The sequence below is a fragment of the Ochotona princeps genome, chromosome 29 (genome assembly GCF_030435755.1).
Source record: "Ochotona princeps isolate mOchPri1 chromosome 29, mOchPri1.hap1, whole genome shotgun sequence".
NCBI lineage: Eukaryota > Metazoa > Chordata > Mammalia > Lagomorpha > Ochotonidae > Ochotona > Ochotona princeps.
The window spans coordinates 11054077-11067975 of record NC_080860.1 but is presented as its reverse complement, the minus strand read 5'-3'; the positions used below and the strand labels follow the sequence as shown (position 1 = coordinate 11067975).

The window sequence follows — 13899 nt, the reverse complement described above, 5'->3', positions numbered from 1 at the left end:
CCATGCTGCAGCACTGCCCACTCCAACCCTGCCTGGTCTCTCCTTTTCGCTTGTAGGTTAGACTACCTCTTCAGGACACAAACATGCTGAGATCCCAGAGACTGGATGAGCATGCAATTGAGGTCATACTGTGAGGTTCCTATACCCAGTGACAATGGTGACCTACCTTGTCGCCTTGGCCCAGTGACTCAACCAATGCCCTGGACACGTGGGTTCTTTATCAATTTATTCCACAAGCACAGATCAAAAACATTAAAAGATACGGAGCTGTTCTGACCAGGGACAAGTAGTCAAGGGTAACAGCTATTCATATTGTGTTACGTATTCTAGGTTATCTAGAGACGATTCATAGTATACGGGAAGAGGCATTCAGCTAATACGCAAATACTATTTGATTAAGGATCCTTGTACTATGGGGAGCTAGGAACAGGCCCAGGGAGTTCCTGGCACCGACCCCCTGGGAGTCCTTGAGAATCAGCCGTCCTTCTCTGGGCTCTAGTTTCCTGTTGTGAAATAGAGCGCATCACAGGTGCTATTTCAAAGAGTATCCCTGAGGATGAAAGAGGGCAATTCAGCCAGAGGAGGAAGGATGAGAAGGTCACAGAGCACATCACAAAGTCCCTGGAATTGCTCAATAAGCTGGAGCCATGTCAATTTATGAAGAGCTGTTTGTCTTTGAAGGAATATAAGAGGCCTGGCGCGATGGTTGGCTTAGCGGCTAAAGTTCTCACCTTGCATGCACTGGGATCCCATGTGGGCACTGGTTCTAATCCTGGCAGCCCTGCTTCCCATACAGCTCCCTGCTTGTGGCCTGGGAAAGCAGTCGAGGATGGCCCAAAGCCTTGGGACCCTGCACCCATGTGGGAGACCTGTAAGAAGCTCCCAGCTCCTGGCTTCAGATCAGCTCAGCTCCGTCTGTTGCGGTCACTTGGGGAGTGAATCATCAGGCAGATCTTCGTCTCTGTACGTCTGACTTGGCAATAAAAATAAATAAATCTTTTTTTTTTTTAAAGGAAGAATATAGAACAGTCTGCCTGGAAGAAGAGGCCCAGCTACTTCCTCTTGGACGCACTATGAACTGGGCTGTTGCCGCTGTAACCCACGACTCTTCACCACCCTTGGTTGGCTGTCTCCCAGCTCACCTACAGTTCTTTCCCATGCATAATCAACCATTACAGATCTTAGCTCGATCTAGCGTTCTTCATGCTGGACTGGCACTTGACGTCAACCGAGCGTTTGACCAGTTGTTACCCTGAAACGGCACATTCTTCTGAATTCTATTGCCTGCGACTTGGACACCCCACCTCATGCTCTAAAGAGGACTAAGAACTACAAGGGCATAGGTACAGGTTCATGGAAAAATGGAATTAAAAAAAACAAGTATATTTTTGGTTTAAAAAATGCATAGTCCTTTCTTTTTTTAAAGATTTATTTACTTTTATTGGAAAGGTTGATTTACAGAAATAATGGAAGATCATCCATCTGCTGGCTCACTCCCAAGTGGTTGCAACAGCCACACTGAACTAATCTGAAGCCAGAAGCCAGGAGTTTCTTCTGTGTCTCCCACGCAGGTGCAGGGGCCCAAGGACTTGGGCCATCTTCGACTGCTTTCCCAGGCCACAAGCAGGGAGCTGGATGGGAAATGGAGCAGCTGGGACAGGAACTGGTGCCCATATGGGATGCCAGCGCTTGACCTGTTGAGCCAATACATCGCCCTCACATATGCACTTTTCCTCATATGCACTTTTTGAGGGCCTCTCGTATGCGTAGATTTCAGACTTTTTTTTTGTACCAGAATAAACTGATCTTCACATTCCATTTTTCATGAACTTTCTCAAGTGCCTTCACTTGCTTTCAAGAATGCAGTGCCCACGGAACACTCAACAAGTTCAACCATGGGAGTTGATGGCCTCTTCAAACCCCCTATTCCCCTGAAGATGGAGAGTCTTCTGCAGAGTACACCCAGTTACTGTAGTGACCGGTGAAGTGTTTGTGGTGGTACACAAGTATTAAGTCCTTGGGGTGTAGCAGAGATTGGCACCTGCAGACAAGGTCTTACTTGAGAGAGCCTATTCCAGGGGTTGTGGTTGGGGGCCTAGGCTGGGGGGAGTGGAATTTCCAGCAATTGCAGGTTTGACAAGAACAGGACCCAGGCTAACACAGGACAGTGGGGGAGGAGGGCAGGACATGGAAAGGTGAGGGGCTCAACTACCGAAGTGGACTGGAGGGCCTGAGTCCCTGAGGGCATTCCCAGATAGCCAGAGGCCTGGAAAAGTTGGAAAGGGAGGGCCTTGGGTGGTCCTGAGTCCAGATAGTCCTCTGATAGCCCTGGGCTGCTGCCTGCTGTGGGCAGCCATCCCTGTCTGGGAGCCAAGGGACACAGTGTGTGGCTGCACTCCCAGTTCCTCTAGCCGAGGATGGTTTTCTGTGACATTTTCCTCAAAGCTTCCAAGACTATCTCATATGGGGCACCTGAACTGGGGATCAGGGAGAACGGGGTTCACTTGGGTTCATTCTCCATGGCTTTCCAATCTGGCTACCTCCTTTCTCAGAAAGTAAGAAGACATCCTTGTACGGTTGTGTGGCTGGAATGAGATATTTTTCAAAGGAATGGCAATCTACTTGTTGAGGGAAGATGTATACTCTTTGTACAAAATGCAGATGACATGCAAGAGAATTTTTAAGTTAAAAAATTATGTTTGTTGTTTGCCTTAATTTAAGATGATATGATGTTATGTATAACATGTTTTGAATGTTATATGTTGTGTATAAACTAAAATTGAAGTGTAGGTGAGGTGGTCACAGAAGGTGGCTGGGAACTCGCATTTACTTTTAACATATTGGTTACTCATTACTATGTCAATTAATTCCATAATGATGTAAATTTTTGCTGATGGTATGTTGGAGCTTTCAATTGACTGGGATGATACTCTGCTGGCTCTGTCTTCAGACCAGAGAGGGTATACCTAAGAAGCCGTTGAACTTGACTGGACAATAAGATGCTGGACTCTATGTTTGGTATACGCTTGCAATGGGGGAATCTCAACTGAACTTGAGCTGTGGTTATGCAACAAGGTGGAGGAATCCACCATGGTGGGAGGGTTTGGGGAGGGGTGGGAGAACCCAAGTATCTATGTAACTGTGTCACATAATACAATGTAATTAATGAAGTTAAATAATAAATAATTTTTAAAAAATTATGTTTGAAAGACAGAGAAGGAGACAGAATTTTCATCTCCCGGTTTACTCTAAAATGGCTAGAATAGCCAGGAGGCCCAGGCCCAGGCCAGGAAGCAGGATCCTCTCCTAGGTCTCCCACGGGGATAGCAGGGACCTCAGCACTTGGGCCATCTTGAGCATTGCTTTCCCAGGTGCTTTAGCCAGGGTGCTGGATCAAAGCGGAGCAGCCAGGGATTCAAACCAGCGCTCCTAGAAGGAATGCTGGGTTAAGCTGCAGCTTAATCAATTGTACCACAACGCCAGCCCCAGGAAGAGAATTTTAAAGAGATGAGCACTATCCCAATTCCATTTACACCAAAGGCTTAGGAATTTTAAACCCATTCCCAGACAGAGAAGTGATTTCCCAAAAACCCCCAATTAGGAGCCAGCGGTCAGGAGTTTTTTCTGAGCCTGGTGACCCATTTGAGTTTGCTCTACCATCGCTCACAGAGCGTGACCTGGGGACATGGACTTGCCTCTCTGGGCCTCAGGCTCCTTCCCTGTTCATAAAAGTAAAAAGTAGTAAAAAGAGGCATATTAAAACAACCCCGCTCAATTTATTTAAAATGCAGGTGAAAAGATAGGAACCATCTTCTTGGTTCATTCCCCAAGTTCCCCCGACAGCTAGGGTGGGGCCAAGCTGAAACCAGGAGCCCAGAATGCAGTCTGTGTCCCTCACCTGGCTTCAACTACTGCAGCCATTGCTGCTGCCTCCCAGGGTGTGCCTTAACAGGAAACTGGAATTTGGTTTTGAATCCAGCCACTCCCACATGGGATGTGAGCGTCCCAAGAGGCCTTTTCACCACTGTGCCAAGTTCCCACTCTGAAAAGAGATCTTTTAAAGAATGACAATGCCGGGGTGGGGGACGCTTGTTTTGTTTTTTTTGTTTGTTTTTTGTTTTTTTATAACAAGCCTTGCAGAACCATGGAGCACAGTGCATGTGCTGAATAAATTATCATGCAAGGAGCAGAGGGGATGTCATAGGGACTTCTTAGAGCACTGTGGCCTTTGGAAAGTCATTTTCCACCCTAGATATCAGCTTCACATCATTAGAAAACCAGGCCAGAGCCAGGCTCAATAGCTCAGTGGGTAAATCCTCACCTGCCATATGGGCATCAGTTCACATCCTGGCTGTTCCACTTCTCTTCTAGCTCCTCGCTTATGGCCTGGGAGAGCATTAAAGGATGCCGCAAAACCTTGGGACCCTGCATTTGCATGGGAGAACTGGAAGAAGCTCCTGGCTTCAAATTGGTTTGATTTTGGCTTTTGTGGCCATTTGGGGAAGTGAACCAGCAGATGAAAGATCTTTCTGTTTTTCCTTCTCTCCTTAAATTTGATCCGACTTTTCAATAAAAATAAATAAATCTTTAAAAAAAGAAGCCAAAAAAGAGAGAGAGAGAGAGAAGAAAGAAAAAGGAAGAAAGATAAAGAGAAAAGAAAAAAACAAACCAGGGCAACCTGCTTGGCCCATAGAAAGTCCTTGGTACCCAGCCATGATGATTCGGAGTGAGGAACAGGGGAAAACCCTTCCACCTTAAGGGGAAAGAAACAGCTGACAGGAACCACAGTTCAAAAGGGGACCCTGGAGCAGCCTATGGGTCCCCAGGGGTAAGTTTACCTTGACCTACAAGACTGAAAAGAGGTGTGTCTTCCTTTCCAGATAAGGATCAGAAGAACAAAGCAGACTATTAATTAAGTCTTACCTATTTTTAAGTTTATGAGTTGTTGCACCCCCTTTTCAGGATAAGCTTACAATAAAAGTTCAAAAGGTAAATACCCAGAGGAGGTGGGGGCCGCCTTGCCTCCTTCTTGGTCAGCCTTACAGCCCTTAGACCCAGAGGTGGGTGGTCTTGCCCCAGTACCAACGTCCCTCCCTCTGCCTGGCATTTCTGGATGTTAAACCCCAGGGCACCCAGAGAGGCAGGGACCTGGCCCACAGTGTCTCCTGGCCCTGGCCCTCAGGGAGCAACTTGAACCCAAAAACCTGGCCAGATCTCCAACTTTACAGGAGGGAGAATGGCCTTGGCAAGTTGTTGCTTCCCCAAGAGGATGTGAGTCACAAGGAAGAAGGGGGGGGGGGGGGGGGCGACAGAAAAAGCAGATGCCTTTCTAAGCAGGTGGCCTTGGGTTGGTCGCTTCTCTTCTTTTTTAAACATTATAACTTATTTATTGGAAAGACAGTTAAGACAGAGATGAACCTCCCATCTTTTTGTTCACTCCCCCAGATACTCATGACAGCCAGGGCTGGGCCAGGGTAAAGGCGGCAAGCAGGAAGTCAACCCAGGTCTGCCTCCTGGGGGACAGCTCCTTGAGCTGTCACTATTGTCACCCTGGGGAGTGTCAGCAGGAAGCTGGAATGGAGAGCAAAGCCAGGGCTGGAACCCAGGCTGCAGGCTGTGGGATACAAGTGCCCCAAGCAGTATGCCATGTCATTTCCCTTCTACCCCTAGGTTTGTTCACCAGGTGGAGGAGGTATCGCCTGCGGGCGGGGAAGAGGACATGCAAAGGGAACTTGAGGAGAGTGCCTGACAAGGTGCCCTAGACCTCCTGGACACATTTGCTGTTTTTATCATCATCTCCCGGCCTCTTTTCCTTGTGTTAAGAACACAGTTGACTGGCGTCAGGAACATAGGAACAGCCTTGGTCTCTAAGTTTGCCGAGTCACGTCCCTTTCCTGAAGCTGAGCTTTTTACACCATGAGAATGAAGAGGCTTGGAGATGCTGCATGACAAGGACTTAGGGGCAGGTGTTTGGCACAATGGTTAAAGACCCCAGTGAGGATGTCCTTATCTCATTCCAGAGTCTTCAGGCTCAGATCCCAGTTTGGCTGGTTCCCGCTTCCTGCTCACGTGTGCCCGCAGATGGTACAGGTAGTTGTCCCTCCCACCCATGTGGGAGACCCAGGTTGAATTCCCAGCTTCTGGCCAGGTCCAGTCCTAGCCACTGCAGGCATCTGCAGAATGAACCAGTGGATGAGCGCTTCTCAAAAAAAAAAAAAAAAAGGTAAATGTTTTTGTTGCCGTTAAGGGGCTGGTTGTGGTGGTGCACGTTAAACTGGTCTGTGTGACGACAGTATCCTCATACTGAAGTGCCAGTTTCAGTCCTGGCTATTCCACTTTGGATCCAGCACCTATTAATGTGTGCCTGGAAAGATAGCAGATGACAACCCAATTACACAAGCCCCTGTCACCCCCTTTGTTGCTGTGTTCAATTCTACACCAGGGTTTCTGCTGCTCCAGGCCTGGCTGACCTAAGGAAGGCAGCTCTCTAGCTGTCCCACCTGCCAGGATCTGCGGTGGGGTCAGACTCTGTGCTCCTTCTTCTACCCAGCACACCCAAACAGACGGAACCACTGGATTCCCAAAGGAGCCACGTGGCCCCTGACCACTAAGCCACTGCACAGTGCTGTTCCCACAAGTGGAGACAGTTCCTCCTGCCCAGCAGGCACTGCTTGTCTTTCAGGTCCTCTTCCTCCTCACTCACACCTCATGGCAGCTCCCAGGCTCTAGTCTGTTCTTGGATCGCTTTCCCCTCCTAGAATTCAAGCTCCTTATGAACAGAGACATGAGCCTTGGAGCTCAGTAAACTACAGATGAATGCTCACAGAAAGGAACTGATGACTCACTCTCAATTAACCCCAGGGGTATGGGGAATGGGCAAACTTGATTCCATATATTAATGTTTTTAATTACTAAGAGAGAAAGAGTGAGAGAGCATGCTTCCATCCACTGGTTCACTCCCCATGTGCCTGCAATGGGCCCCAGCTGGAGCTGAGAGCTCAATCCAGATCGCCCATGTGACCGACAGGATCCAGCTACTTGAACCCTCACTTCTGCCTCCCAGGGTGCACATGAGCAGGAAGCCACAGACAAGCATCAAGCCCAGAACCTGCAAGGCAGGATATAGGCATTTTGGCAGGTGCATTAACAGGGGTTCTAACCACTAGGCCAAACACCTGCCTTTGGGGAGGTATTAATGAAGCTATGGTAGACTGCAGTGAAAAGTTCCCCTTACCAAAGCACATCTTGGTTCTTGAAAAGTCACAGAACTCTTCCTTCAAATAACTTACTCGGAACCTCAGGAACACAAGCCCCGTTCAAGAGAAGACCTTCCCATTTTGGCATCCAAGAAGGCAGAGGGCCAAACTTCAGGCCTCTCTGCCCAGAGCACCGTCTCTTCTGAAGAGTGCTCTGGCTGGACCTGCCAGCCCTTCATGATAGCGGCTGTGTCTGTGACTTCAGGAGGCCACACAGCAGGATCAGAGGCATATTTGTCACCTCATCTTCTCCCCTGTCCCTGTGGTACCCTCAGGCCTTCTCCGCCAGGTGACAGAGATGTCCACAGGAGCCCTCTCTTTTGGCAAACTGCCCACATCCTTTGTATCCCCAAAACGGTGTGGCTGTGGACTCACTAGGCAGAACTAAGCTAGCATGGGGTCAGGCAGGGCTGCAGGCCTGCCTAGAGAGGCACAGAGCTTAGTCTCAGAATTGGATTATTCAAGTGAGTCTGGAGCTCCCAGCCTCGCTGGCTGGGGATTACCCCAGCTGCTGGCTGGGGCCCACACACTCTTGCCTGGTCTGAGAATGAGAACCCTCCTCCTCCTGTTGCAGCAGAAGGGACAAGCATGCTCCACCTCCCTTCCCAGTTCCATCTCTCACCTCAGAAATGCACCTGCCTCCCACAGATGTGCAGTGATTCAGCCAGTGGCCCATGCCTGGCAGAACATCCTCTGGGTTGTTAGAGATGCAAAAGCCTGGATCCCATGCTAAATGCGGAATCTGAATCCCTGCAGTGTTCAGAATCATCCAAGGGATCCCAACACCTAACACAGAACACTGGTGACTTGGGGGTCGTGGACCACCTGGCACACCTGCTCATGTGTACTCCAAGACCCACGCATGCCATGATGGACTTCTCTGTATTCCTGCAACCCTTCCACTAAAGGGATCAACTGCAGTGGCAACGAACTTGTTCCCTATTGCTGCCTTGCACAAATCCACTGTAGTCTATAAGCGACAGCCCCTTTATCAATGTCAAGGACACTCCCCAGGGCACTAACTCCCTTCTTCCTTATCCCCACATAATGTATGAGAACGCTGAGGTTCAGAGGTGCAACATGACTGGCCCAAGGCCGCTTGCCACGCATAGGGTCTTATGCACCCCTCCACCTTGCTTCCCAGGCGGCAAGGAGGGTGGCAGCTGTTCCCACACCTGTCTCACAAACTGGGATTTCCTCTGGGGCCATATGCCTGTCCTCATTTCCTTGAGAGAGCCCTTCTCAACCTTCCCATCATGCTGGTCGCAGGTTCCTGTGTTTAGCAGCAGTGTCACTGCCTGCCGTCACACACAGACGTGTCTACTTCACGTCTGTCTCCCTGAGCAGAAGGAAAATTCCTACAAATAGGAAGTGGTGTGGATTCTGCTAGATGCTCACCTCACAGCCACTGTCCTCTTCTTGGAGACCCCGACCACCGTCGGGCAGCTGCGTTCTTGGCTAAACCATAATATTCTTCCATCTTCCTTTCAGCTCGAAGTAGCAGCTTCTGGCCTATGGGGTGAGAACGGAAGCCACTGGGTATCGAACAGGTGCTCCGTGAGTGCAGGAGGCATGCTGGAGTGTCCAGATGCTCCTGGGCATGCACCTGGTGCTCAGGATATGGGTGCCCACCCTAACCAGGCCCAAGAAGCAGAGACCACTTGGGCTGTTGTTCTCTTGGAAATACTTTATTAGTTTTGAGGCGAGCTGGGACGGGCACAGAGCTGAGGAGGGCAACAAGAGGCTCTGCCCCAGGGCAGACATGCTGTGTGGGGTCTGCTGGCGGGCTCCCTGGCCCACCCAGCCAGCCACGGCTGGGCACATGGCACTTGGCGCCTGGCACGACTGCCGGCTTGGCACTGTGGCCTCCTCCTCCGCGGGCGCCTCTCTTTCCAGTTGCAGGAGTTGTGAGTCTTTCACAGTGCGGAGGGGTGGGGTTCCGGGGTGGGCACCTCTCCCGGGGTGCAGGCAGGCCCCATCCGCGAGTTCATCCTGGGCTCTTGGCGGCTACAGCGGGGTGCGGCGTGCTCTGGCTTCTCTCCTCCCCACCTGTGGGAGCGTGGCAGTCCTGGAGGGGCCCTGGCGGCCTCAGCGGGACATCATCCGGACAAACTCTGCATGGAAGACAGCAGCAGTCGGGGCCAGCCCAGGATCCTGCTTCTAGGCCCCTCTCCCCAGCACCATCTGGTCCCTTTCAACCCCCTGCTCATCGGCGTATGGGACTCCTCCCGAAGCCTACATGGCTCCCTGCAGATCACATGGAGTCCTACCTGACCTGGCCCCACTAACCAATCAGCTGCATCCTTGATGTTCCTCTGTCTCTGTGCTCCACTCCCCAACACACCTTTCTTGCTGCTCACTCTCTCTTGACCCGAACTCAGCGTCAGTTCCAGACTCACAGCAAAGCTGAGCAGAAGGACAGAGACTTCCCATATAGGCTTTCTCAACACACGTATGGCCTCCCCACCAACATCCTACGTCAGAGTGGTACATTTGCTACAACTGATAAGCTATAGCGATATAGTGCTGTCACGCCAAGTCCCCAGCTCATGTGGAGTTTACTCTTGGTACACAGTCTAAACAGGTGCACCCCAGCATCTACCTAACACATCAGTGTCCCAGGGAGCCCTGTGCTGCCCCCAGTCATTTCTTCCTGATGGACAATGACAACCAGCACTTGGGTGCCAGGGGGGAGGTGCAGGGGTGACCTGAGTTGCTGTGAAAGCACCCCATACTCCCAGAAGCAGGTTCAGTTTGAGGAACCATAAAAGAAAAGCTGGAGGAAGAGGTCCCAGTACCGGGTCTTGAAGGATGAACACAGTTTAGCCCAGAGGGGGACATTTAGCCTAGTGGCTAAGATGCCTGGGGCTCACAATGAAGTGCCTGAGTTCAATACCCATTCAGGCTTGATTCCAGCTTCCTGTTAATGTACACTCTGGGATGCAGTTTTGATGGTTCAAGTGTGTGGATCTCTGCCATTCATGTGGGAGACCTGAACTGAGTTCACAGCTCCTGGCTTTGTTCCCAGCCAGGAATCACTGTGGATATTTGGGGAGTGGAGTAGTACATGAGAGCTCTTCTCTCTCTCTCTCTCTTTCTAACACACTTTTAAAAAAATGCTTCTTTAAAAAAAAGAAAAGAATTTAGTCCAAGTGAAGAATACAATAAGGGTTGGTGTCTTGGCGTGGTAGGATAAGCCACTGCCTGTGGGTCTGGCATCCCATATGGGTGTCGGTTCATGTCCTGCCTGCTCCACTTCCCATCCAGCTCCCCGCCTATGGCCTGGAAAGCATAATCTTTAGGACTCTGTGTCCATGTAAGAGACTCAGAAGAAGCTCCTGGCTTCTGATTGGCTCAGTTCTAGCTGTTGTAGACATTTGGGGAGTGAACCAGCAGAGGATGGAAGATCTTTATCTCCCCTTCTTTCTATAAATCTGCCTTCCCGAAAAAAATAAAAATAAATCTTTTTCAAAAAATCTAATACAATGAAAAGCATCATGGCAAGTGTGGGCATCCTGAAGTCAGTGGCTAAGACACTTGTATCCCATACTGGAGTGTCTGGGTTTGATTCCTGGCTGTATCCCACATTTGAGCTTCTCGTTACTGCAGGAAGGCAAAGAGAAGCCAGTGATATCTCAAGTACTTGGATTCCTGGGGCTCATGTGAGAGTTCTGGACTGAGTTCCCAGGTACCAGCTGTGGCCTGGCCTAGCCCCAGCAGTTGTACACATTTGGAAGGTGATAAGGTAGATGAGAACTCTGTTTGCCTTTTTCTCTCTCCCTCCTTCTGCCACTTCTTTCATCAACCCCTCTGCTTTTCTCAAATAAGTAACATAAGTTAAATATTTTAAAATAAAGCCTAACAGGGCCCGGCAGCGTGGCCTAGTGGCTAAAGTCCTCGCCTTGAAAGCCCCGGGATCCCATATGGGCGCCGGTTCTAATCCCGGCAGCTCCACTTCCCATCCAGCTCCCTGATTGTGGCCTGGGAAAGCAGTCGAGGACGGCCCAATGCATTGGGACACTGCACCCGCGTGGGAGACCCAGAAGAAGTTCCAGGTTCCCGGCTTCGGATCGGCGCGCATCGGCCCATTGCGGCTCACTTGGGGAGTGAATCATCGGACGGACGATCTTCCTCTCTGTCTCTCCTCCTCTGTGTATATCTGGCTGTAATAAAATGAATAAATCTTTAAAAAAAATAAAGCCTAACAGGTTCATGGATTGCAATTATCTAGGCAGATAAGCAGTAATGGAACGGTAGAGGCTGTGGCTGTGAAGGTGAGCTGTGTCACATGTTAAGGACTTGTAGGTCAGGTTGAAGAATGGTGTTTCAGAAGATAGCTACCGTGAGTGGGTAAACAGGTGGAAAGAGACGCATGGAGAAGACAGACACAGGGATGGATGGATGTCTGCGTGCATGTGTGGATGGATGAATATGAGAAAATGATTGAAGAGACACATCGTAGATCAATGGAAGTATGCTATGGGTAGCAGTGCACATGGATGGACGTATTTACTTGCATGAATGTACAGCAACACAGATGGATGTACACAGAGAAATGTACAAGGAGGCTTAAATGAATGATGGTGAATATCTAGAAGACAAGATACATGCATTAATGGATACGTTATTGTATGGATGATCGTCTATAGACAGTGGAATGGATTAAAAGGTATCTGGACAAATGAGACAGAGCAAATGGGTGATAGATATGGAAAAATGGGTTGGTGGGTGGATGGATGGGTGAAGCATGGATAGACAGATTAACGAATATAGATATGGGAGGTGGATTAGATTGGTACATGGATGGGGGGATCATGTTGGAGGGACTGAAGAACAAAAGGCTGGGTTGGGTTAGTGATGGCATGAAAGTCATGGTTGTAGGGATCTGTAGATGGTCACTACTGGATTGCTTCTCTACCACCCTCAAGCCCTTCCTACCTTCAAAGTCCACTCGTCCATCTCCATTGAGATCCACATCTCGAATAATTTCTTCTATGTCTCGGTGTCCCACCTGATGACCCAGGAGCTTCCTCATGGCCTCTCGTAATTCACTGGTGCTTATCTCCCCATCACCATTAGTGTCAAACTAGAGTGGGCAGGAAGGAAGCGGGGTGGGGGTTGGGAGACAATAAGGCGATTGACCCCATGGCAACAGCAAATCCCAAGGTGGAGCTCCTTCTCAGGAGTCACTGTGCCCTCAGCCCCGGGGGTCCTTCTCCTGCCCGAGTTGCCTCCCTGGTTTGGGACTTAGGGTGCAGGTTTCTTCTCAAGAGGCCACCCTGGAGAGGAGAGTCTGATAGTCTTCTCGCTCCTGCCCGCCACTGGCCACCCCTCACCTCTCGGAAAGCGTCTCGAAGCTCCTTTACTCCAATCATGTCTGCTGTCTCTGCCAGAAGTTTAGGGCCCATTAACTCCACAAAGTCATCAAAGTCCACATGGCCACCCACTGGAAGAGCAAAGGGTTAGATCATCCTCAGTACACCCATTCCCCATCTCCAACTACGCAAGTGAGGGGATTACCTGCCCCACTGTGATCTGCTGGCCACCAGGTCCAGGGCATAACCAAGGGCCATATGAGGATGGAAAAGTAGCCAAGGGCAGGTGGGTGGTCAAGGAGTGGCTCAGGAGAGTAGTCAGTGTTTAGTAAGGGAATAAACCCAGGGATCAATAAGGGAAGATGGGGTGGGAGAAAGGAACAGGGACAGGCAAAGATCACTAAGATAGGAAGACAGAAACACCCTCAGAGAAAGGCGGAGAAGCAGATGTTACCAGTGCCTGGTCTACATGCGCCATTCCTTGCCCATCTTATGCCAGTAGAAGCTCACTCAGGAGGTGGGGGGTCTGTATAATTGGTACTCCACTGCCTACTCACAATGGCTGTCAAGCAGCCAGTGCCAGGAGTTGAGGGTTGATATGTTTGGACATAGTTTGAGAGTCCTCCAAGGCTTCATGTGTTGGAATGCAATTCTCACTGTGAGGCATTAAGAGGGTGGAAATGTAATCCAACCCTGAGGTTTAGAGGTGGGGCCTCTGTGAGAAATGATTAGGACCCAGCTATCCCACTTCTGAGAATATATCCAAAGGAGGTGAAATCTGCATATGAGAAAGGGATCTGTCATCCTATATTTAAAACAGCACAAACTACAATAGCAAAGACATGGAAACAACCCAGATGCCCACTGAAAGACGAGTGGACAAAGAAGCTGTAGTACATCTATTCCTTCTTAGCCATTATGAAGAATGAAATTCTGCCATTTGCAACCAAATGGTCCCAACTAGAGACCATTATGCTCAGTGAAATAAGTCAATCCCAAAAGGACAAATATCATATGTTCTCTCTGATACAAGGCAACCTTCATGCAAAATATAAGATCAATAACCTTTTCAATAGTTTTTGCTACCTACATCTCATGGGCTTTAATATTTTTGCTTTTATTTTCACTTCCTCAAAATATTTTTCTTATTAATTTCTTCACTGACTCATAGGTCATTCAGTAGCATCATTTGCTTCAAGAAGGTTTTTTTTTTCTTTTTCATTTCTTCAGTGACACATTAATCATTCAGTAGTATGTTATTTAATTTCACGTTGTGGCAAATGTCCTATTTTTCTTCCTATTGTTGATTTTGTTTTGTGGCTTTTCAT

The 13899-nt window shown here is 49.3% G+C and overlaps 2 protein-coding genes across 6 annotated transcripts in view; one reads left to right on the top strand and one right to left on the bottom strand.

The window, feature by feature from the left end:
- Window positions 1-12542, top strand: part of CMKLR1 (chemerin chemokine-like receptor 1) — a 718021-nt gene extending 705479 nt beyond the window's left edge. The window contains exon 3 of the mRNA XM_004591907.2: window positions 12530-12542. The gene's annotated coding sequence lies outside the window, so the exon portion shown is untranslated. The remainder of the gene's footprint in view (window positions 1-12529) is intronic.
- The window catches only part of CABP1 (calcium binding protein 1), a 55357-nt gene continuing 50388 nt past the window's right edge, over window positions 8931-13899 (bottom strand). For all 5 annotated transcript variants that reach the window (XM_058656668.1, XM_058656670.1, XM_058656667.1 and 2 more), the window contains 3 exons: window positions 12593-12702; window positions 12195-12342; window positions 8931-9370 (listed from right to left, as the gene is read on the bottom strand). In XM_058656668.1, coding sequence (XP_058512651.1) covers window positions 9345-9370; window positions 12195-12342; window positions 12593-12702 — 284 coding nt within the window. In that variant the 3' untranslated portion in view covers window positions 8931-9344. The remainder of the gene's footprint in view (window positions 9371-12194; window positions 12343-12592; window positions 12703-13899) is intronic.